This window comes from Setaria viridis, chromosome 5, assembly GCF_005286985.2.
Source record: "Setaria viridis chromosome 5, Setaria_viridis_v4.0, whole genome shotgun sequence".
Taxonomy (NCBI): Eukaryota; Viridiplantae; Streptophyta; class Magnoliopsida; order Poales; family Poaceae; genus Setaria; species Setaria viridis.
In genome coordinates this window covers 25232724-25257306 of record NC_048267.2, presented here as the reverse complement: position 1 = coordinate 25257306, position 24583 = coordinate 25232724, and the positions used below count along the sequence as shown (strand labels likewise).

General features: G+C 46.5%; 3 protein-coding genes across 3 annotated transcripts; 2 read left to right on the top strand and 1 right to left on the bottom strand.

Annotated features, from left to right (window-relative positions):
• Positions 1–1105: 1105 nt before the first annotated feature.
• Positions 1106–9009, bottom strand: LOC117856678 (zinc protease PQQL-like). Its single transcript, XM_034739031.2, has 21 exons — positions 8683–9009; positions 8327–8573; positions 8103–8228; positions 7721–7858; positions 7487–7624; positions 7135–7392; positions 6439–6576; positions 6156–6225; positions 5766–5979; positions 5513–5618; positions 3904–4137; positions 3630–3794; positions 3366–3515; positions 3194–3285; positions 2963–3044; positions 2784–2867; positions 2571–2687; positions 2368–2478; positions 2194–2274; positions 1761–1955; positions 1106–1661 (listed from the first exon to the last, which is right to left on the bottom strand). The coding sequence occupies exons 1-21, from the start codon at positions 8931–8933 to the stop codon at positions 1584–1586; spliced, it is 3075 nt and encodes a 1024-aa protein (XP_034594922.1). The 5' UTR covers positions 8934–9009; the 3' UTR covers positions 1106–1583.
• A 3985-nt stretch (positions 9010–12994) lies between these two features.
• On the top strand, positions 12995–16780 carry LOC117854498 (uncharacterized). The gene is made up of 7 exons (XM_034736708.1): positions 12995–13509; positions 13636–13721; positions 14103–14181; positions 14320–14379; positions 14640–14764; positions 15379–15450; positions 16087–16780. Exons 1-7 carry the CDS (start codon positions 13162–13164, stop codon positions 16187–16189), a joined length of 873 nt encoding a protein of 290 aa, XP_034592599.1. The 5' UTR covers positions 12995–13161; the 3' UTR covers positions 16190–16780.
• A 6183-nt stretch (positions 16781–22963) lies between these two features.
• On the top strand, positions 22964–24067 carry LOC117856349 (putative cyclin-dependent kinase F-2). The gene has a single exon (XM_034738733.1). The coding sequence runs from the start codon at positions 22964–22966 to the stop codon at positions 24065–24067; it is 1104 nt and encodes a 367-aa protein (XP_034594624.1).
• The last annotated feature ends 516 nt before the right edge of the window (positions 24068–24583 follow it).

The following is a 24583-nucleotide window of genomic DNA, read 5'->3' as shown; positions in this document are numbered from 1 at the left end:
CTGCAGTCTGGAGAGGAGTCTAGAGGGATTCTTCTATTTCTTCGACAACCTCTCGCCCTCTCTCCGTACTCCCGTCGTGCCGTGGGGCCTGGGAATGCCAGATCACCAACTTGGTCGGTGCAGATCGTGGCCGTGGGCCAGGCACGCCCGCTTTTGTCAATTCCACTCCTGCTCCTTATCCGAAACTTGTACGCCAGGGCTCCTGCTGTTCCCCACGTGTCACTAGGTGTGTTCATCCTTGCACAAAATCAAGATGAATCATTCCTTGGATGCGTGGATACTTAAGGGTGTTGGGTTCCTTTCCTTATTTTTAGCACGTGTTACATCAAATGTTTGATACTAATTAGAAGTATTAAACGTAAACTATTTACAAAACCCATTACATAAGTGAAGGCTAAACGGCGAAACGAATCTATTAAGCCTAATTAATTCATCATTAGCAAATGTTTACTGTAGCAACACATTGTCAAATCATGGACTAATTAGGCTTAATAGATTCGTCTCGCCGTTTAGCCTCCACTTATGTAATGGATTTTGTAAATAGTCTACGTTTAATACTCTTAATTAGTATCTAAACATTTGATGTGACGGGTGAGTCAGAGGAACCAAATCAGGCCTTAGATGCTAAACTTTAACAGTGTCACACCGGATGTTCGGATGCTAATTAGAAGAACTAAACATGAGTTAATTATAAAACTAATTGCAGAACCCTGTGCTAATTCACGAGACGAATCTATTAAGCCTAATTAATCCATCATTAGCAAATGATTACTGTAGCACCACATTGTCAAATCATAAACTAATTAGATTTAATAGATTCATCTCGCAAATCTATGCAATTAATTTTGTAATTAGCCTGATTTAATACTCCTAATTAGCATCAATTTTGTAATTAGCCTGATTTAATACTCCTAATTAGCATCAAATATCCTATATCCTATGTAGGAGGTGCTAAACTTTAATCAAACACCCCTTGTAGCAGGTGCTAAACTTTAATCAAACACCGCCCACTTGCATTATCGCGTTTCGGATCAAGTAATGAAACCAAGACACGTGTTTGCCATGCCAACATCACAGCTGCGGTCTGCGGAGACAAACCAGGGCGTAAAAGAAAGACCCCCAGTTTATTTCCAGTTCATCCTATCTTCCTCATTCTGAGTCGTCAGAAAGACGTATAGGTACACAAAGCTGTCAACAAAAATGAGACCAGTATGAATCTACACCGTTGGCCCGTTGGGTTTCCACCACTCTAGCATTGCTGACTGCTACTTCAGTCCTGTCTATGGAAATCAAATGGGGGAGCCAATATCATACACCAAGGGCTATTACAGAGCACACATGTGGCGGTATGACGAATGTGGTTACATGCTTACTACACGCACACATGTGGCAACGAATCAGTTAGCTAACAATTTTGTCCTAGTATGGATCTTCTATAGCCCAATCTCCACAAACCCAGCAGGTGCTCAGGTAGAAACAAAGATCGTGTTGACAGGCTCGTATATCAGTTCCTAACCTGATTGTCAATCCATTTTCGGATCTGACAGGATGACTCAAAAAAAAACGGTCAGTTGTATCAGGCACTATGATTTTAGCGTGCTGCGAGAGTATCTCCACAAACTAACTGCCAAGACCAGTGCACCAGCGATGCCAGCAAGAATCTGCAAGGAAGTGGGCCTCAGGCTCAGGATGCTTGATTTCTTCACCACAGGTGAAAAGAGAATAAGATGTTGTAAATAAATGAAATGTTTGATACGAACCTTAGCATCTCTGCTAACCCCATTAGAGCTCCAGCTAAGCATTGACTTCACTGACGCCCAACAGGATGACTTTGGCATAAGAATAACCACGGTGTATTGATTTCTGCAAGGGAAAGGTAGAACTCTCTGCAAGGCTGATTGCATCGTCTGCGGTGTCAAAGCCTCTCTAACCTTCATACGCCCCTCCTCTTGGAACTGCACAAAGAAAGAAACCAATGAGCAACATTTCAAATATGAAACTCACAGTAAAACAAAAAAGTAGACTGCCAAGCATGTATAACAGTTCAATAGCATTGCTTGCAATGCAGCTAAAAAGCGAAGCATATATATGGTTCTGCTGATCAACATTTTGATGCCTCACATTGTGTCAGGAAAGAAACTGAATGAAACTCATGCTAGGGCACTGAACCATAAAAAGGAAAATCAGTATTACCGCAAAGGTGGATCCGATATCTCCAGAAAAGAGCCTTGACTGATAGCTCCGCAGAATTCGATCCAACCAGAAGTAATTCTCCTGCGATTTATAAAAGATATGAGAGCTATAACTACAGTAATAATTACCTATGTGCATCAGCATTTAATTTGAGTGTTACAGATTAAACTAAACCTGTAATCCATTTTCATGAGCTCTTTGTTCAATTTCGAGGATGGTCAACACATCTTCTTCAGAAGGACCTTCAGCCTGTAGGTATGATATCTCCTCCAGAACGAAATCAACCTGGAGAAATTCTGAGTTGGTGAAATCAAGCTGCATATAAGAAGCTGCTGGATATATGCTATTCAGAAAGATGATGATTTGGTGTTGCATACCAGTTTAGATGATATGTCTGGATCACATGAGAAATTTACGCTTATGTCTCCACGAACATCTCCAGTTCTTGAAGGTTTGTTGCCACCCAAGAAGACAGCTACATTAACTGAGTAGACCTGCAGAATATGAAGACATGTTTAAGGAAACCCAGATTCTAGACTCCAGTTTAAGGAATGCCCTATCTAGATTTGCATATAAAAAAGATTCCTAACCTGCCCATATTTGAAGCGAAGTACTTGCATGATTTTTGTTTCCAGAAGTTTACTTAGAAATCCAACATAGTGAATATCTTCTGTCTACACACACAGAAGAATACATGTTAAGATGGAGATACAGCACTTAATCATTAACATGAACAATGACACTGTTTCAGTTGCTACTCAGTACTCACCATCATTGTGTTCTTTAGAACAACAGGAAATGCTAGTTGCACGAAGCACTGCGCTTCAACCATAGGGCTGCGCACAACTTCTCTGAAATAAGGTGTACAGTCAGAGTAAGATTATCAGTAATCAAAAGGTATTCAGGGAAGACAAAGAGATTGCTTGCTGTGGACGTCTGACACAAACACATACAGGTAAATCTTCCAAAGTATAGCAATGTAAAACAGAACATCGGGTACCTAATGATTGTTGCTGGAAACTTAAATGGCAATCCTCTGAGATCATCACGACTAAGTGGTTGAGCAGCATCCTGTACCCTAGGTATCCCACCCTACAAAAAGTGAAGTTAATGAGCATATTAAAAGAGTCGCTTCATTGTTTCAGAACAATAAGAAAAAGACCAGGACATACCAAGTACTGCAAAATCAGTGGAAGTGAGATAGCTGGGTCTATTTTTCCAACTATTACAACTGTAAAAGCTGATGGATCCTTGAAACAATTGTTGAAATATTCACATGCTCTAATTGGATCCACCTTCTTCAGGTCACTTATTCTAATTGGCTGCATTATAGAACTTGAGTAAACTTCTAGGATATAAAGCATTGAAACTGATTAATGCTCACCCAGTTAGGATATGAAGCATTGAAACTGATTACTCTTCACTCAGTTAAGTACCTTAAAAAAGTATGAGTTCCCGTAATTTATTTCCCGAACACGATTCGCAAATGCAGTGTATGGATCCCGCTCTTGAGCATAGATTGCTTCCTCTGCCATTTGCATCACTATTTTTACTTCTTCCTCCCTTGGCTCAACATTTGTTATAAATAGTTGATAAACCAGCTGTATCCAATAAAAAACAAAGAAACAAGTGATGTTATTGCTATAGTTGAAACGGCATTTCAGTGTTGAATTGTGCATGTATCTAAGAATGCTTGAAGCAGAAGCAAACCTGCAAAGCTGTCTCAAGGTCAGAAGGTGAGCAATCGCCTGAAAATGTTCTCATGTAAGCCCCCACTTTTGTACCAACTTCAGCTCTCTTGCCAGCAAGCATGTCCATCAAGACAGAAGGCCTGTAGCCAAAAGTGCCAATTTCTCCTGCTATGGTCGAACCCATTGAGCATGAAGTATACTCAGCTTCAGATAATTCTGATAGACCACCATAGGCAAAGCCAGTAAAAACAACCTGAAAATAGATAAGCATATAAAGACTTGAAACATAGCACTAAACAACACAGCAGAAGCAAAATGGTAAATGCACCTCTAAAGCAAACAATAATGCACCATGGAAAAATTAGACTGGGAATTTAGTATAACAATAACATAACTTGGGAGGACAAATGAAATGTTCAAGGTTGTGGGGTTCTATTGCTGCCTTGAATAACATGTGATTTCCCTATAGAAAGGAACAAATAAGAGAAAAAAGGAATTCTGTTTCGGGACCAAGCAAAACTGGATTGCTATGCCATAGGAAGGATAACTATACTAATTCGGTATACTCAAAATACGCCTTTGGTACAAAATTGACAATGTCAGAAGGATGAAATATCAGTAATTTTCTATTTACTGGTCGATCCCATCTTTAACGGAATCAATTCCTTTTCTGAATGTACATAAATTTGGGGAGCTCAGCATGTCTGGAAGAACGGGGGAAGCACTGGCATTAATTTCCTAAATCAAAGATGCCCTTTCACAAATACATCAGATGATACAGAACAAAAGAGTTAAAATGACAGTATCAGATGCAGTTTTCTTTAACTATAGGACAGAGAACTAGGTCAAGAAAATTTATAAAGGAAGGGTCCTACAACAAATGTATAAATTATGCATTCTATAGTGCATGAGTTCACATGGTAATTAGATAACTATTTACTAAACAATTTCCTTCCAGTCTATATTGAATATTGCATATGTTTTTTTATTTCACCTACATCTCACTTATTTGCTATTTTCTTCCACTGGCACAATGATGAAAAGAAGTGCCTCTGGAGCTTCAAGGAATTAAGGAAACATTCTAGTAATAACTTCCAAAAAACTGCTGCAGCTTGCTTTTGTTGGTATGCATAAATTTAGTTCTTATGAAGCAATTATTCAATGTGCAAATACAATAGATTCATGTGATTATGCTAACCAGAAGTACAAACAAACATGCAAAACGTTTTTAGTGCAGATAAAATTACTTCCCTTCACACATCAGAAAAAAACATGGGAAACTACATATTTCATGGCACTATCAAGGGAATCATGTTAATCATTTAAAATGTAGAAACATCCCAAGACCAACTTATGCTGTATTCTGAAGAATCCCAGAATATCCGGAATTAATCCCCATCAGATCAATTACTTTCATGTGGCAAATTATGTGTGTATGCAGTAAAATAAAAACTAACATAGATATAGAGTGTGGCATGCAGTTGACACTTGTGGTATATGTTGGAGAGAATGTATTCTATATGTCCATATCAGAGACTAAGTGATTCCATAGAATAAAAGATGGGAGTGCCTGCCTGCCTGAAACTAGCAGACTGCACGATGACATAAACTTGATAGAAACCACAAACCTGATCATCAAGAAAATCAGTATACTTGTAACAAATCCGCATGCCATTTGAAAGTATCATCTCAGTGGCACCTATCCCAGGGTGCTCCACCTTATCAATTATACTCCTGCAATTAATTTGTACAATAGCAGGCATCATTCACATACTGAAATGAGAGAGGATGAATTCAACACAACTAATTAAGATTTAAGAACAAGAAGATGGTTGATATAGATAATGAAATAGATGGTCGACATGGAAAAGCTAAGAATACCCTGGCTCTGGAGCTTCAGCAACTATTTCTTCTGGAATTTGCTCTTCATCCCATGGAGGAATAGACTTTTCTTCTTCTAGACTGTTGACTTTCAATACAACTGCTTTAAGATCCTCCAAAGAAGCATGAGCTCGAGGTTCAACTATCTTGATAACACAGCTGCCGGCTGTTGAAAAATTTTCTGCAAATTTTGCCACTTCCACAGAAGAAATATCTGGTCGAAAGTAATATACAGACAATTAAATAACTGCAGTGATACAAGTGATGATATGTAGATTAATAAGCAATTAAATGGTTATAAAGGATTATGAGGCCATGAGTGAGCAGGTAAGTGAGATCAGAAATTTACCGCCTAAGCTCTGACACTAAGTAACAAAGAGGTGTACTTACGGGGAAGAAGAGTCTTCTGTAACTGTGCTTCATATTCAATCCCAACAACAGGCTCCTCACGAAGAAAATGCTGCAAGAAAAATATAAATGATATTAATATGCTTAGAAGCTGTAGATGAAGATCATGAAATTTCATTTAAATAGTAGGCAAACATGTGGACTTAGTACTAGTCCAATATTATTGAAGTAAAGTCATATGAAAATAGAAGTACGGACTGGATTGCAATTGGCATGCAAATGAATAAGTCTTTGTGGTGTCAAATAGCTATAAGATTTCAAGAACCTGCAAAAATTCATCCCGTAAGCTGGTCGATTGCATTTGATCACGCTCCAAATATGCAGACTCCATCTCTGACATCATTAAGGCGCGTACAATGGATATCTCACGATCAGAAAATCCATGGAGTCGTACCCTAGCAACCTAAAGAAACATCCTGTCAGAAAGATGTTCTTGAAACAAAATGTCATCTCGAAATTGGAGAAAGTGGTAGTCAGATAACAACCTCAAATTCAGATATCAACATTTACATATGATTGTTAGTGTGCCAATGATAAAACATCTGCCGTACTAAGCAGATGCCACTAAGAGAAGAATAGTTGCAGAACATCTAATCAGTCGATGGCATACTGGCATAGCACACTAGATTATTTGTTATTATACTACAAGACATGAAGGCTTTTACCAGGATTGAACACTGCCCGAAGGAACATGACCTGTTTTCACTTGGTATTTGCATTTCCCATATCTCAAAAAAGTGATCAATATATGATGTTATGATTTTGCATGGCTATCATAAATACCATGCCCTATAGATGGTCCTTCTTTAGGAAACTTCTAAAGCTTTGCAAACCAATTTTCACACGTTTTTTCCACTTTTGGGGGCATTTACACTGAATATTCACACACAAGCTTGAACAGTGCACTGCAATAAAACACTAGATGTATCTTATTCTTTCAGAGATCAAAGTTCAAAAGTACCTCAAGAAGCATGGACTCAAGAGCTTCAACTGTTCCCCTTTCACGGCAACTGGATGTCATAATATAAGCCTTTACAGGGCGGACGAGAGCATCTGCAGCTGAGGAGCAAGAGAAGTATGGAGGGTCCTTTCCACGAGATATTTTGAAGAGCCTCTGGTTTAGTGCACAATGAAACATGGACTCTGCCAGTGAATCCTTGTAGTCCTTTACTGTTTTAATTTCACCAGCAGGCATTTTGCAGCTAATAACAACAGCTGACTGTTTTTTGTACAAGGAAAATAAAACAGTACATTATTATTGATTGCTGCCCTAAAAGATATCGAATCTGTTTAAAAGGCTATAAAATACCAACCCCTGCAGCTTCGGATTCCACAAAGCATGAAAAGCGAGGTTCCTCATGCGATGGAACTAGAAATTCAGGTATAGCTGGCGGAGGGAGGGGAGCTGGGGCTTTCTGCCCAAAATGCTCCTTTATCAACTCAACGACTGCCTGGAATTAAGTCATGGAATATAAAGGAGGGTAAACATCATTGCAGATAAATTATTGTAGTTGTACTGAGTGTGACAAGATATGCAAAATCCAAACCTGTGTATCTGGGAAATCTCCCACTGCAAATACAGCCATATTGCTTAAATGGTACCACTTCTGATAAAATCGCTTCACAGTTTCATGCGGAACGGTTCGTATGACCTTCTCAGTACCAATTGGCAGGCGTTCTGCATACTGGTACAGAGAAAATTAACAAGAAATACCATTCAGGAACTTGCAGCTCCAAACACAGCAACACAAAAGGCATAAAAAGGTAATCCAAATTTAAATGCAATGAGACCAAACCCACAACAGCAAAGTGAATGCCTTCAATAATACATGTTTACCCTACCTATTGTGCACAAAAAGTATGCAATGTAACAAGTGATGTCATCGCAGCCCACAGAATTTTCAGTTTAGTGAAGACAGAGACTAGTACCTTGGAACCTTCAAACAACAGCGCCCAGTGGGAGTCCTGCATCCGCCCTGTGGCATTGCGTCCACCCCTGTACTCCTCCAGCACAGCACCTCTCTCTTTCTCCAGATCCTCTGCCGACACCCGGACCTTGTAACCACCATTAATTTCCAGGCATCAATCAGTCATCAAGCTCTCAATAATCAGCCAACATTGCATTTGCAAGCCAAACATAACCCAATACTGACCTCGGAGCTGAATTCTGCGAGGACAGAGATGGCCTGGGAGAGCAGGCCTGGCTTGTCGACGGGCACAAGCAGCTCATAGATGGTCTCGTCGGATGAGGTGAGCGCGTTCTGGCAGGCGCCGAACTCGGCCCCGATGCTCTCGAGGAACTTGACGATATCGTGGTTGGTGTACCTCGAAGTGGCGCTGAAGGCGAGGTGCTCCACGATGTGCGCCACCCCGCGCTCATCCTCCTCCTCCACCACCGACCTACGAGGCAACCGCCGAGCACAGCATCGCCGTCAGCAAACGCGCGAAGGGGATAAGCGAAGCAACGACCAGTGGGGATGACGAAACCACGGAGGTGAGTAGCACTGACCCGACCTTGACGGCGAGCGAGAGCGCGGCGCGCATGCGCGGCTTGGGATTGGAGCGGACGTAGTAGGTCAGGCCGTTGGGGAGGCGGCCGTAGGTGGCGCCGACGGGGTCGACGGGCAGGGGCTCGTCCATGGCGACGCTGACCAGCTTCAGCGACCGGAACCCGACCCCGCGCCGCAGCCCCCGGCCGGAGCCCCCCGCGCCGGGGCCGCCGGCGGCCGGCGCGTCCGTCGGCGGCGGGAGCAGATCCATGGCAGCTGCTGCCGCGCTGCGGGGGAGAAGAGTGGGGAGGGGGATCCGACGGCGGGTGGTGCGGTGCCCCCGGCACGTGACAGACTGGCAGGGCGGTGACGTCGGACGTGGGGTGGCGCACCGTCACGACGGAGCCACGGAGGTGGGGAGGCGAGCGAGATTTGGTCGCCTTTTCCGGGCTGGGATAAAGAGGAGGGAGGGTCGCGCTGGATTCGGTGGGCCGGACCGCGTGGCCTGTGTTGGGCCAAAAGTAGGAAAGGGTTAAAGCCGACGACGACCGCGGGTCGCGTCGACGTGGCGATCCGTGCATGTGCGAATGGGAGTCAGTGAACACCGGGAGCTCTAATGTGAAGAGATGGAAGAAGCGGTTAATGTCCTGTACGCACACCATGCAGGTATGATGGAAGCAATCTGATGTTCTGTACCGAGACGTGTGCCCTTTTGTCTCTAGTCAATGTATTTTAGTATTTTGATTTTTTTCCGACGCATATATGTGACACGCGTGTATTCATAAAGCGTCTCGAGAACCGCTAAAGTTGTACCTAAGGTAACCCTCCCACGGCTCCCTTTGCCACATGTGCTGCAGCTTTTCTAGCACCATTAATTTTGGGTGACATCCACCCCTCCAAGAACTTTATCAACTTTTTCTCTCCCTATTAATTTTTTGTGATATTTGTTACAACAATCACGTGTAACGAGATCATACACTACCGGACTCCCATACGATCTCACACTGATCACTGGTACATCACCATTGCAACATATGCACATCCTTGCACACCCTATGTATTGTCACAGATACATCATCATTGCACCATATGCACAATTTTGTACGCCCCTATGACTGCTGCTCAAGTATCAATGTGCAGTCAAGGTATAACCCCGTTTCATCAAATGTACTTCATGCACATCCTATGTACTCTAACTTCTATATTATCACTTTGGCCTCAGCTAGTACCTCGCAAATCTGAATTACAAAAAATTAAATTATTGCAGATAAGAAATAAGAAAACATTTACTTCACAGAAGAAAATAACCTGCTAACACGGAGGAAAAAAACACAAGCAAATAAGAGAACCAAACCAACAACCATGAACTTTTCTTATGTGTTCCACCAAACCAATAATTACGAACATATTTCGTAAAACAATTTCCCAAGAACTTTGTACAAATATGCTAGAATCTATTGTATACTATTGGCATTCACCTTAAAAAAAATAAGAAGATGGAAGGAAGGAAAATAAATAGTTTGCAACAAGCATAACCATCTAAGCATAACTTCGGGGCGCAATCCAAAAATAGATGGAGGAGCTGGGGCAAAAAAACAAGAAAGGTTAATTGGTAACGAAAAAAATAAGAAAGAAATAAGAAACCCATGAACGAGCAGGAATCAGGAAGAAAACACACGTACACGGATAACGCATGTGAAGGAACTCGGAGCTGGAGGATGAGTGCTGGCCACGTGGGTGCGCCGAGCTGGTAGGCAACAACCTTGCCGATGCATTGCCCATGGGAGACCCCAAGCTCTGCTCCGTCGGACCCACCACCGACCCCGAGCCCAGCATGCGCTGCTCCTCATCCGGTCCTCACGCTCGTCGTCGTAGCTACCAGGAGCCATGGACCCCGCACCACGTTGGGCCACCGCTCCCCGCTCGCGCCTGGTGGTCCTTGCAGCCACTCCCACCGCGGCCACGCCATGCGCCGCCACTCCGACAGCAGCCCAGCACTAGCGCTCGGGGAGACGGAGTGCGAGGAGCACCTCTGGTCGCCCATCGGCCCCACACCGTGCGAGACCACCGCCACCGAGCCGCTAGCCGCCGGACCGCCTGCCGGGGCACGGCGAGGGGCGCGGATCCTCAAGCCGCGCCGGGAGCTAGGACGCCGGCTAACCCTGCTCGACCTCGCATCCCACCGCTATCGGCAGCACATCCACGCTTGTGCCGAGATGAGCGCCGAAGGCCCCGTGCTCGCGCCGAGATGCCGTGCCGCTGCCGCCATTCCGCCCTTGCCCTTGTCGTCATGCTCGCGGAGCCAGCGGCCAACGGGAAGGGGATGCCTGCCGTCGCTCGGAGGAGGAGTTGGAGCTGATCGGATTTGGCGCAAGAGCTCGGGACCTAGCTGGGCCGCGAGACGCTGACGTCCCCCGCGGCTAGGACGAAGTGGTTGCGTCGTAGCTGGATCCGGTGACCGCATCAGGCATCAACCCCGCAGCCCCTCCTATCGCTGTTCGGGGGCCGACGCCCACTGCCTCCATCGCTGTTCGGGGCCGCGCCGGCTAGCCGGGCCTACCCTGACCTTCGCAGACGCCGTCTGCGCTCCGACACCGGTACTTAAGCCTCGGCCGTTGCACCCTCCGCGCCGGATCTATCTGCCGTCGGGCGCGCATCGGCCCGCGACTGTGCGGATCTGGATGCTGGCGAGCATCTCGGGCCTGCGTCGTGCCGAATCCAACCACCGGTGGCCGCGCCGCCGTCTTGCCCGCGTCGGCCCACACCTCGCGCTCGCCGCCGGGTTTCCCGCAGAGAGGAGACGGGATGGGAGGAGAGAGAGGGAGAAAGAGGTTTGAATGATTTTGAAATCTTGGGAGAGTTGTACCAGCCTACTCATTATGTATACCAAACGTATGGATCATGTACACATACTTAATACGTACCGTATAGCATACGTGACGGGACATAATGCCATACTACTAAACCCCACCTGCACCCTTTCACGGATCTCGAAACAGGACTGAATCCAAAATGAATGTACAGGATAACACCTATTGGTACTGCAGGGTACATAGAATCTTAGTTCTGGAAGAAGCCGGAGCACTGGTAGGCACCTCATCGGTCGGAGGTGGCCGGCACCGGCACAGAACCGAGCTCCTACGCCGCGGGCGAGCGCGCACGCACTCCCCAGTTGCCGACATGGCTTCCCGGCCTTCACACGCGCCAGAGCGCCTAGTTGGCAACGGAGATGACCGACGGTCTCTTGCCAGCCTTTCTGCTGTCCGACGATCGGACCCGGCGGCACGGCCGCAGCCCGCAATGCCTCAGCCTCGGTGCCTTCTGTCCTTGATAAAGACATGCTCTTTGATAGATACCGGGCCTGTTCGCTTCAGCTTATAAGCTGGAAGAAAAGCTGAAACGGCTAATTTGTTGTGAGAGGAAAATACTATTTGGTGGCTGATAAGCCAGCTGAATAAGCTGAAGTGAATAAGCCCGGTGTGTTAATAGAATCGAGACGATAGTTGACCCGGCCAGCGGCAGCCTTGAGTACTTATATGCTTCACTACCCGCCCGCCCCGAAGAAGCTTGGTGGGATGGTGGTTCTGCAGTTGGATATGCAAACCTTTATTATGGTACTTTTGTTTGAGCATGTAGATTTTGGAGTTTCCTGAAAAGTCGTAGCTGACTTTTTATGTTTTGAGAAACCAACAATAATTTTTAGAAGATGTTTTTAATTATTTGCACTAAAAGCTATGAAAATTTAAGGCTTTTCAACTTTTCATACAAACTTAATTTTTTTTTACTTCTAACTTTTCGATAACTACATAGGAAGTTTGTTGTTTGTTTGAACTTTTGGCTTTTCATAATAAGAAGCTGTCCAGAAGCTCGAAGCCTTGGACCCTGTTTGTTTGAGCTTTTGGGTAGATTCTCGGTATGAAAAGTCAGAAGTTCAAACAAACAGTAAACTTCTCGTGCAGTCTTTGGAAAACCAGAAGCTTAGAAAAGTTAAGTTTATATGGGAAGTTGAAAAACTTAATTTTCTCACATTTTTGTAACTTTTAAGTTCAGAAAGTTAAACATATATTTTAAAAATTAGTGTTGGTTTTCAGACTAAAAGTCAGCAGATTTTCAGAAAAATTTAAAAGCTGCAACTCCAATTCCAGCCGCGTAGAAACTAGAAGAAAGTTTAGCGGAGGTAGGTGTCCTCGGTAATTGTAAAGCCCAGTAGGCCGACGATGGGCCCGTTGTTGGTTCTAAAAAAAAGATGGACCCGTTGTTCTTGCCTACACCACCGGCCCATCACGCACTGTCCAGCTGCTCCATCACCCCCTCTCCCCTCCTCTGTTTGCTACCCCCATCCACAGCAGTTACTGCTACACTGCTGTCTGGTGCTAGCCAGCCGCGACGCCGACTACTCGCCGGTGCGCCCCAGCGGCAAGCAAGCAGCGCAAAGCGCACGCGCACGCGGCATAATTCCGAGCGACAGCAGGAACATCTTAGCGCAGCGGGCACCAGCCATGCTCCCTGCGCTCCTCGGCGGCTACCTGGCCGCCTACCCGCCGCCGCTCCTCCCACCCTCAACAGCAGCAGCCCCGAGCTCAAGCGCGCGCCTCGCTGCTGCCTTCCACGCTCGCCTCAGGCACGCGTCCCGCCTCGTCGCCCGACGGCACGCTGCGGGGGCGGGGGAGGCGGTGAGCGCGTCAGCCGCCGCGGAGGGCGACGACGAGGACGAAGCCGAGCTCCAGGACGAAGGTTTCCCGCGTTGGGAGGGCGGCGGCGGCGAGGAGGAGGACTACGACCATGACCCCGAGATAGGGGACATCATGGGGGACTACTTCGACGACCCCAAGAAGGCCCAGACCCGCGTCGGTGTCCCCTGCCTTCTCTTCCCCCTTCTTCCTCTCATCCTCTGATGACTGAATTGCTTTTCCCGTCTGATTCTCTCGTTTGAATAATTTGGTGTTTGTTTGGTGCCTTGTGCCGTTGCGCAGATGGAGGAGAGGATAAGGAAGAAGCGCCACAAGATCGTGCAGGCCAAGACCGGCTCGCCCAACACCATGAAGGTCGTCTTCAACAAGTAATGTGCTTCTCTCATGCTGCCAGATGTGTGTGCAAAATCCAATTAGCTAGCTTGCTCGTTTATACTGTGCAGTTTGACCTGATCACTCTCCAAATTTTCGTTTACAAAATTGGTCTCCTAAATCGAACTTCTAATGTTAATTTTTTGACAATGTATTATATTATTATTGTCTATAAATCCAAGTGCAAACCCAACATTGTCACTCTTGTGTCACAAAACCTATGTGTTGTTGGATCAACTATTTGTTAGATGTCACAAATTTAATCTCAAGTGCCTTATAATGATCAATGTAGGAGTAAAACTTGACAATCAACAATCATTTGGAGGTATTCCTTAATTGCTTACTGAATTTGGATTTGTGGTTGTTTCCTGTTCTAGATTTGACTTCTCCAATTCATATATATGGTTCGAATTCAACAATGCTTTGTTGCCAAAAGATGCTACCTTAATTTCTGATGTAAGTTCTTGCTCTCTATTTCTTTTTTTCCAAAGGAAAGTATTGATCACGCTATAAATAAAAAGCATAGTGTGTATCAGATCTATACACATGTTTATTCAGAATGTTTTGCAACTTCCCTTTTTATCATGCTTGCAGGCTCTACGTTCTTGGCATATAGTTGGGCGCCTTGGTGGCTGCAATTCTATGAATATGCAGGTAAATTTGCTGCTCCAGATTTACTGTCACTTTTCCAATGTTATTGTGGGCAGCATTCTTTTTTCTTGTCATGTCCTTCAAATATAGTAAGGAAACAGAGTGGATCATACTAGTCAGGATAACATAATCCTGCCATTAGTAAGAATGTAAAAAAAATGACCTCTGTTCTTTCCTTCAAAATTTCGGTAGCTTAAAAATGCTTTGATCGAACTTCTATGCTTTGCAATAAGTGGCTTAAAAAATACTTGTTTATTTTACAGCTATCGCAGTTGCCTTTAGATTGCAAAAGGCCGACTTATGATGCTCTTGAAGGAGCTAACGTCACTCCAACATCATTTTATAACATTGGTAATCTTGAGATTCAAGATAATCTAGCACGTGTATGGTATGTACTATTTTTCTTCTAAGCAGCCTTTACAACTGTAGACTGTAACCTTTTTATGTTGCCATGTGAAATATCATAACGTTTTGAACAAGGGTGTTGTTTTGGTTTCCCCGTCCTCTGATTCTTTTATTAGTTCCATCTGTTCTCACATCATTCTGGATTGCAGACATTAACTGTTTATATCAGCAAGCTTATGAAAAATACCATAACTTGCAAACAGAGCACTCACGGCATAAATTTTGTTGATGTGAATCATGACAAACCATTTTTACATGATTTATGAATTTTGTGGTGCAATAAGCTTGCTGGACCACTTTGGCTGAAAAAAATAATAACTACCATTTAAGCCTAGTACATTGGAGTTGTATGACTTCCTAGAAAGCCATAAGTCTTTCCGTGCAATTGTACCTTTTTGCACCATGTATTGAAACAATGCCATACCATATTTGCTCAGTTATGTACTTATGTTTGGTTCATGTGCCATATTTCCTCTTTAACCTCTTTCAGACAAATATTTATTCTAGACCGAAATATCACAAATGTATACTTTTTCAAGTTGTAATCACATTGATATTTCCCATGACTGTTTACCTTCATCTTATTGACTTGCACAGGGTAGACATTGGTATTCATGAGCCATTGCTTTTGGACATCCTACTTAATGCCTTAACGACCATAAGTTCAGAGTAAGAACCAGACTTTTGAATTGTCAATATTTTGGTTATTTACTGTGTACAATGTGATTTCTGCTCATCACGATATCTGGTTTCTAACATATGGTGCACTTGCATATTTATATTTCCCTCTGGTTTTTGTTTGGCAACCCTAAAAGTTGAATCCATGTTTTGCCCACCTGCCATGTTTGTGTGCATTGTGCTCCACAGCATTCACTTTTCTTCTCTTTGGAGAAGCAAACTGAACCTTCTTTTTTGAGGAGAAGAAAACAGAACTTTTCATTTTATCTTAAGGGAAGTAGTAACTATTGATTTGGAAACTGATGTCAATGGAGTGTGAAATGTAATCCTTTCTCGAAAGCCGCTCCTGTAGTTGGGCAAGTTCAGCTTTTGGGGCTACCTGAAAGCATTTGGCACGCCAATAGGAATTAACACACTTTTTTTATTACTCATCATGACTTAACAAACTGTTGTTACTCTTGAAAAACAATATATCAGCTGCCTCTTAACAACTTTTATAAAATTAATTAGAGGGGCTGTCTTCCAAGATGACACTGCTCTGTATTCGATCATGTTATAAACAATTTTGTTATCATATTCCTGTGTAGAACAATACAATCTCATCCATTTTCTGTTTGATTTCTGCAGTCATGTTGGTATTAAGCAAGTACAGTTTGGAGGGTTAGAGTTTGTGAACTGGAATGAGGACTTGAAAACAGAAGAAGTTGGATACAGTGTCCGCAAAATCTAAAATATTACAATCATGAGATTTGCAGAACCAGCTACTATTTTAGCTACAGTGCAAATACAGCATTTGGTCCCAGAACAAAAGGCCTCAAAAGGGCTTCAGCCACCTTGATCCTGCAAATGAGAAGAAAAATGGTGACAGCGCCATGCATGTGAAGTTGATGCCCAAACTTATTAACTTCCGCTTGAAAAGGGGTTGCCATCCTTACAGGACTCTGCTAGCTGCTGAGCTGCACACATGGGTAATCCTTTTGGAAACATGTAGTATCATAGGTTCTCAGATGTCCAATATGCGGATGGTTGGTTACTCCACGCTCTAACACTAGCTGGGTAGGAGAAAACTTGTAAAATAATGTTTTCTTTGTGCTAGTGATCATTACGAACCATGATTGAACAAATGCAAGTATGCTTGCTTAGTGTCAGTGGCATGCTGATGTTTTATACCAAGTTTGGCTAGTGACCTGTTGCTTCAGTCTTTTATTGTAGGCACAAATTTTTTGTTGCAAAAATTGTAATAGCTACATTAATCTAAACATGTAAAATGGCCTGTCAAGAATTTCCTTGCTTATATAATGTCACGATTTTTTATACTTTATTAAGTTTTCGAAATTTTGCAGGATTTTTCAGTTTGGGGGTTCTCTAAATTGTCTGCCACATGCATGTGTTTCTCTGCCTGGATCTTTCCATTTCCACCTCGCTGAGCTAGTGCACATGCGTGTTTGCGCTGATCATATTCCCTCCTCTCGTCTTTCTCAGATGGTGAAATTTGGCTCTGTTGGGTAGGCATTATACCACTCAACTACTTGGATGACACCTCACGGTACCATGCCGGACGACAAGTGACATACCTGATGTCGCTACGGTAGCAAGAAGGTAGTGTTTTTTGAAAGAACGACGCTATTGATATAGTGGAAAATTACAAGATTATAACCCTGGGATACACGCATTGATATAGTAGAAAATTACAAGATTATAACCATGGGAGGGCATAGGCAGGAAAAGAAAAAAAAGAAAAACAACAGAGGACTCACCCGGTTGGATTGGGACATCCACTCAACTGAAATATGACCTCCCCACTCCACTCGTCCTGGCGGCACCCACCAACAATTACCCTCATCTAAACACCGAAACCTCCGTAAGTGACCCTGCGTCGACAAGGGACCTGACAGGAGCATACTGCACCCCACCGAGGAGACCCCCGCCATGCGGGACCCTCCGTCGAAGTGCTGCTGCAGACACCACACTCCACCTGACAGAGTGATATCACTAGATTCGGATCTCTCAGAAGCTGCCTCGCAGCCGCCACCACAGTACACAACGCGCGAGGGTCTTGCCACATCCGCCGTTGGACTCCATCTCGCTCTCGCACGGGGGCCTCGCCACGCCCGTCCCAGAACTCCACGTCCTATATCCGTTTCTCGTGTTGCTTCCCTAGATCTCCATCGAACAGACGGGCCACTGTCACAGGTCGGCCTCTTGTCGTTGCTTCACCCACGCGCATAGCCTTTACCGCCACTTCATCCACTTCATCGAGCCAAGTCTGTCGCTTGCGCCGTCTTCCGATGATGTACCCTTGCGCCGTCTTCTGATGATGTACCGCACCGGATGACCCAGCCGAGCTGAGAAACCCGCCGCGGTCCGCTGCAAGCCAAGTCGTCCCACGATACCGCTGCCGCAAGCGCCGTCCCAAGACGCAGTCCCACGCTGCACTGGCCGTTGCCAAGCAATGCCAGCCGCCGTAATCCACTGCAAGCAGCCAACCGACAACCGTACAACAATCCCTGGTCGCCACCATGACTGTGATTGCCACCACGTGAGCTCGGCAGCCCCCTTGAAGCTTGCCACATAGCGGGGTTGCCGCCACCAGCTGCTGCCGCCTATGACCAGTGGACCCGCGATGCCGAGCTGAGTCGGGTCTCCAGAGACGACGCCTCCAAGGAGGCCACGACGCCAGTGGTGCCGCCGTCGCTCGTCCAGGAGCTGGACTGGATTTTCACCCGGAGGACCCCTGTGCAGGAGGTTGTAGCTCCAACATGACGCCCTCAACAGGGAAAACGACGCCCTAGGACGCCGTCGTCATGTGCACCGGCACAAAAGCCAGCAAGGACTTTCACCCGAAGCATCTCAACCGTCGCTGCACGCTCTCAGCTTGGCAGTCACAGACCACAGCTACAACCACTAAGCCCTTGTTTACTTCGCGAATTTGGGAGGTGACAAATTACTGTAGCAACACTGTAGCGTTTCGTTTGTATTTGTGAATTATTGTCCAAATATTGACTAATTAGGCTCAATAGATTCGTCTCGCAAAGTACAACAAAACTGTGCAAATAGTTTTTGATTTCGTCTACATTTAGTACTTCATGCATGTACCGCAAGTTTGATGTGATGGGGAATCTTCTTTTTGCATAGTGTCAAAGTTGGGAGTTTGGAGGTAAGAGAACAAGGGCTAAGCCAGGGCGGTGCCGCCGCCACGCCTCCACACTTCCCGCCGCCGTACCTCCACCTCCGCACTCCACGCCACCGCAGGCCACAGCGCCTTTCCCCGAGTCCTCCTCCAGCACCTCCTCCGCATCTCCTCCTCTAGCGGCTCCACCGCCTGCACCTCCCTGCCGTCGGTGGCGCTCCTCCCTGTCGTGCGCTCCACCCGGCGGCACACCTCCTGGCATCTCACTACCGCTGGGCATCGACTGCAGCAGCTTCTCGTTCCCCGTCACCTCCGTGAATGGTAGCCCGGCACGTCACGCATCACCACCATGGTGCCACGAACGTACAAGCACCCTCCGGCCCCACCACCGCGACGGCGCCGCGCCGCCCGTCGCTTTGCTGGAGAGGGGGCCGGCCACTGCCGCGCACTAGCTCGTCACCCGCGCCGTCCGCCACCCCGCCGCTGCTCCGCGCCTACCCCCGCTCCTCGGTGTGCCTCCGTCGGCGCCCGCACCACGCACCACCTCGCCGCTCCCACCGGCGCTGCAGCCCAGGCGCTGCCCCGCAGCTGCAGCCCGACGCCACTCCGCGTCCCTTCGCGTCTGCTTGCCTGGGACCGTCGTCCCGGCTCCGCGCGGGGCCGCCATCGCCAGATCCGGCCCGGATCCAGCCTCCCGGGCCACCGCTGTCACCTTGGTCGGCGCGCCGCACCACTTCTCCGTCCTAGCACCCTTCTCGCCTGCTCGCCCGACCGCCGCCGTCTCGGCTCCGCACGGGCCCGCCGTCATCGGATTCGGACTCCACGGCGCCGGATCCAGCTTTCTGAGCTGCCGCCGTCGCCCTGGACGCGGGTCCGCCGTGGCCGCCTGTTCCCTGTCCATGGCCGGAACAGGGCCGTAAGGCCCCGCCGCCGCCGTCCTGAGGCCGGCGTGGGCTTCCGGTCGAGCCCTCCAGCGGCGGCGAGGGGAGGGAAGGGGAGGGAGGGGTGGTGGCGGCGGGGCGGACGGTCGCCGCCCGAGTCACCCAAGCGGGGCGACGTGGGGGCCTATTGCGAATTAGCAAGAAGGTAGTGATCAAGTCCTAATCTACGATGTACATGCATACCAAATCAACCCATGCTGACCCCTCCTGTCAAGCCCTCGAGGGGCAACCATCTAATCTTTATATCACCGAGCAATACACAGCCTGGACCTCAGAGAGACAGGACCAAACTCTTACATAATTAAACCCTCATGCTCTCGTCCCCGTGCTTAATTCACCCCTCTCGGAGGCTCTCGCTGTGCTCATTATCATGACCAAATCTTGAACCAACGATATATAACACCGGTCCCAAAGGCATTATTCCACCTGGATTTGGACCATGCGATTATTTTCCTATAATGCTATTCAGTATATTTTTCCCCAATTTCTCCAGGAGTCACAAATAGAAAATAATACTTCGGTCTTTATTTCTTAATTCTGATTCATGCACGTGGTCAACTCCGTCTACTATGCTCTCCCCTCCTTGTCGACACAGCCGCACGGAACCCTAAAGTTTCGTGCTGCGGAGCTTGTGTACTCCGCCAAGTCGTGCTACCTACGACGCCTCATGCATTGGTCCATTCGAAGTACTTTTTTTTTGATTTATGAGAAGGGGATTGGATCATTGGAGAGACAACGTCTTGTCTTGCTCCTTCTTGCATGCCTCACCCCTGCTTCTCCTTTCCGTTCCTTCTGCCTAGATGTCTGCCTGCTAGCTCTACAAGTTCGATAGATGAATCCATTCCTTAGCATTTATTTCCTTATTCATGAGGTTCCTTGCTCAATGTGGCCTGATTTAGTACAGATCTGGTTACTCTACTTGGTAGACGAAGAGATGCTTGATACCAAGCTAGCTAGCTTTTATCTGCTGGTAGTTTTTATCTATCTAGATGTGGCTAACTATATCAGGTTATGGTCTCCATTTCTCCATGTTAATTACATACCTAGGGATGCCATTCCTTGCTTGCTGTTAATTGCTGCTTACTATCTTTCTCTGCCTACATATTTAGAAACCTAGCTAGTTGTTTGTTCACTAATGGTATCTTCAACCTCATGACCTCCTGCAATAGTCTTCCTATATATTATCTATATGTAGAATTTGGCAAAGAAATGGCATGTTAGGATTGACAAGCGACCTTTGTTTTTTTACGTACTCGTGTTAATATGGTAATTCCCTGTTAAATTTTTTCCGTAACTGTACTGAAAATTAGCTTGGGTCTTACTGGATTCTTGGTTCTGCCCCTATATTTGCTAATGCGGCAATAGCTAGCTCGATACATTCTTGGGATTGTTGTATTATTATCATTTCGTGAATTCATGTGTAACATTAGCTTGCGCTAAATTGTTGCTGCCTTGTACCATTTTATTTGTACCGCATGCAATAATTTTTCTTATCGTTTACTATTCTACATATGGCCTCATGACTACCAACACAGACTTGTTGGTGGAAACTGTATGTAGCACTGGCTGGTGGCTTCCAGCTCCCTTGCTGCTGGTGATATTGCTTCTACCCCCTCTATTGCTGCGTACTTCAGATTCTTTTATTGCCATATTGTAGAATTTATTTGAACAATTGTTTAGATTGTGTATAGATATAGTACAATCACCTATAAGTATAGCTATATGTCTATAAATTAAATTAGCTATAAGGAATAGATTAAGCTTTTGTATCCTAAGTTTGGGTTGGAGGCAAGCACTTTATGTTAGGCTATTTGGTGAAGTATAAATGATTTTGTTTTTTATAAGGCAACAATAACACATTCATATATGCATTTCATCTTTAGGGGTGGTTTTAGTTTTTATAAAGCTTTTGCTATTTGTTGACATGATGGAGGCAATGGCTGAAAACTTTGTAATAAAGGATGGTTGAGTGGATGCCACCATTCCTAAGTCTAAAATATTTTGATTAAAAGAGAAGCTTGTTTCGATCGAAAGAAACCATATTAAATCCAATGTGCACACATGAGGTGAAATTTGGTAGTAGCAACTAGAAAAACTTTTTATTGCTTGTTCTAGTGCACCAGGCTCAGCTAATGTGGCTCGCCTTTGCATCCCCACATCATTCTTCCAACCTATAAAGGTTGAAGATAATGTCATTCACTATGTGGTGCAGTGATGCACACGAACTCTTAACTGTTCATGTAAGTGTCTCAATGGGTATTATGCTAGAACATAAATAATTACATGGCGAAGATTGGTTGATGAGCGGTGGGGCTCAAATTTATTTTATGAATTTCTAATATATAATATGTTTTTCAATTGTGAGCCAGCAAAAAGATTTCCCTTGGAGCAACTAAAACATCTACAGGATGTGCAGGAGCACATGTTTATGACCTAATTTGGAAGGATTAATGAATCTCACCATCACTCTTGGATGTAGAGGAAGGTCGAGGCCGTGCCATTGGTAAGTTAGAGGACTATATGCAGGTAGGTGTGCAGCGCTTGAAAAATGACAAGTGGGGAATGGGCTACCCTACTAGTCAAGATAGGAGCCACAATGAGTTTTCCGCTAGCCGGTAATGGTAGAAACACAAGGTAACTACGAGATAGTCGGTTGGTGGTGTCGTCATGCGGTCAGAGATGGAGTATCGAGAGATGAAATGGAGGAAGAAGAATATAAACAAGAGCAATTCACTGCATCCTATTTTGGTGAACATTCACCGTACGGACATCTGTCAACATGACAAATGTCAACATAGTTAGCCCTCACTAGATAGATCTTGATCCGTTACCACTCTACAGTTCCCTTTTATAATCCATCCGCTCCATTGCTCTGTCTTTCCTAAATCTGTTCGTCCTGCAGCGACGACGCATCTTCCTAAACTCCGACGACCTCCACCAATCTAGTTAGCCCCGAGCACATCGGTGCCGCATGCGGTCGCCTGCACCACCAGCTGCACCATAAATCAAACCTCATCTCCGACACCAACTCCAACCATCACCATCTTGTTTGCCTATGGTAGTAGGCGGTGCCCACCACCGCCTCATCGCCGCACTCCGCTACCCACCACCAAGCCGGTCACCGCCGCCGACTTCATCCATCCCTAGCAGCACTGACGATCCTCCCCCCCTCAACTCAAATCCCCCTTGCTCAAATTGAGCCCCTTCCAAATCTTGAAAAAAAATTCCCCAATTTGGCAAGTTGATCCAGTAAGCAAAATTCCCCCAATTCGACTACTAGTAACCCTAGAAATACACTACTTGGGGAAACCTGATATCAAGTCAAATTCCAGCCACTGGGCCTAACGGGTGGAGCAATTCAGCAACAAGAAGGAAGCAACACCCCACAAGGTTAGACCCCACACTCTGCTCTAGCCCTCCTACCGTTGTGCCCATGCCTCTCTCCAAGTGTCCGCCTCCATCGCGAGCGGAAGGCAGCTTGTTGGCCCCGAAGCGTCGTCCTGAGGACGATGCACCGGCACCGAGTGTTCCCTCAGCCAAAAGGTCAAAACCAGCTGCGTCATCGACTACCGCACCAGGCGCTACAAGGAACGTGCTCGACAACATCCCGATAGGCAGAGTCGATTCGTACAAGATACTCGACAAGATCGGCGCGGGGGCCTTCGGCGACGTGTGGAAGGCGCGCCACCGCAGCACTGGCCAGAAGGTGGCCATCAAGTCCGTGCGCGCCGGCGGGAAGGCGGCGCTCCTGCGCGAGGCCGCGCTGCTCACGGCGTGCGCGGGGAACCCCGGTGTGGTGGAGCTCCACGAGGTGGTGCGCGGCGGCGGCGGCACGGAGATGGATGATAAGCTCTACCTCGTCATGGAGTACGCCGGTCCCAGCCTGCATTCCGTCGTCGGCGCGCGCCGCCACGCCGGCCGGCCGCTCGTGGAGGACGAGGCGCGCCGCGTGATGAGGTGGCTGCTGCGCGGCGTGAGGATGATGCACGAGCGCGGCGTCGTGCACTGCGACCTGAAGCCGGGGAACGTCCTCGTCGGCAAGGAGGATGGCCGGGGCCGTGGCCGGGCCGTGAAGATCTGCGACCTCGGCCTCGCCAGCTCGGCGACCGTGCCGCCCCCGGACACCTCGGGGCCCGTCCAGGGCACGCTCTGGTACATGGCACCGGAGCAGCTCACGGGTGACACGGAATGCAGCGCGCCCGTGGACCTGTGGTCACTCGGGTGCGTCATGGCGGAACTCGTCGCCGGGAAGCCGATCTTCCAGGGGAGTGATGTGTTCGAGCAGCTGGGCGAGATCGTCCATCTCCTCGGGATCCCGGACGAGGTGTCGTTGATGTCGCTAGGTGTGTCGCCCTCGACGCCGAGCCACCTACGGGACGCGGTGCCGGAGGAACGGCTCTCGCCGGCTGGCTTCGACGTCCTGCGCGGCCTGCTGGAGTTCGACCCCAGGGACAGGCTCACCTCCGCGGCCGCGCTTCAGATGCCGTGGTTCACGGGGAAGGATGATGACGACGCTCCATCACCTGCAGGTGCGTGAAGAGTGAGAAGCTAGCTAGAGTGGTGGACTGGTTCTGCTGTACAAGGTGACCGATGTACTTATATTAAGTTTGCCCGTGTCAGCCTGTGTATATACTCCATCCGTCCCAAATTACAAACCATCCTAAATTACTATTCGTTTTAGCTTTTCTAGACACATGACTTTTGATATGCATCTTGACATAGTATTTATTTAGGTGCATATAAAAAGCTATGTATTAAGAAAAGTCAAAACGAATAATAATTTGGGAGGGAGGAAGTAATATAGCGAGCGTGGTGTAGGATTTATCAGTAATTAATAAGTTTGTATGGATCACTAGACTATGATGTTGCAAAAGTTCAATCATAATCTCCATCTGTGATTATGACCTTTCGCTGCATGCTTGTCTTGAGTTCTGGCGATATTAGTTATGAGCTTTTTTAGAATTTTTTTTATTCTAGCCTCTGCAAAAATTTTGCACCCAACCAATTCTTATTATAGTTCATGCCAAGAAGAGCTCTCAGAAAGCAAAACCAA

Excerpts from the sequence above, each read along its gene's own strand:
- LOC117856678 (XM_034739031.2), bottom strand. The coding sequence starts at position 8,933 with ATGGATCTGCTCCCGCCGCCGACGGACGCGCCGGCCGCCGGCGGCCCC. Across the intron at positions 5,619-5,765 it reads GCTGAAGCTCCAGAGCCAGG|GAGTATAATTGATAAGGTGG; the intron begins GTATTCTTAGCT and ends AATTAATTGCAG. Across the intron at positions 2,479-2,570 it reads CAGACATATCATCTAAACTG|GTTGATTTCGTTCTGGAGGA; the intron begins GTATGCAACACC and ends GAATTTCTCCAG.
- LOC117854498 (XM_034736708.1), top strand. The coding sequence starts at position 13,162 with ATGCTCCCTGCGCTCCTCGGCGGCTACCTGGCCGCCTACCCGCCGCCG. Across the intron at positions 13,510-13,635 it reads CCAAGAAGGCCCAGACCCGC|ATGGAGGAGAGGATAAGGAA; the intron begins GTCGGTGTCCCC and ends GCCGTTGCGCAG. Across the intron at positions 14,380-14,639 it reads GCAATTCTATGAATATGCAG|CTATCGCAGTTGCCTTTAGA; the intron begins GTAAATTTGCTG and ends TTTATTTTACAG.
- LOC117856349 (XM_034738733.1), top strand. The coding sequence starts at position 22,964 with ATGCCTCTCTCCAAGTGTCCGCCTCCATCGCGAGCGGAAGGCAGCTTG.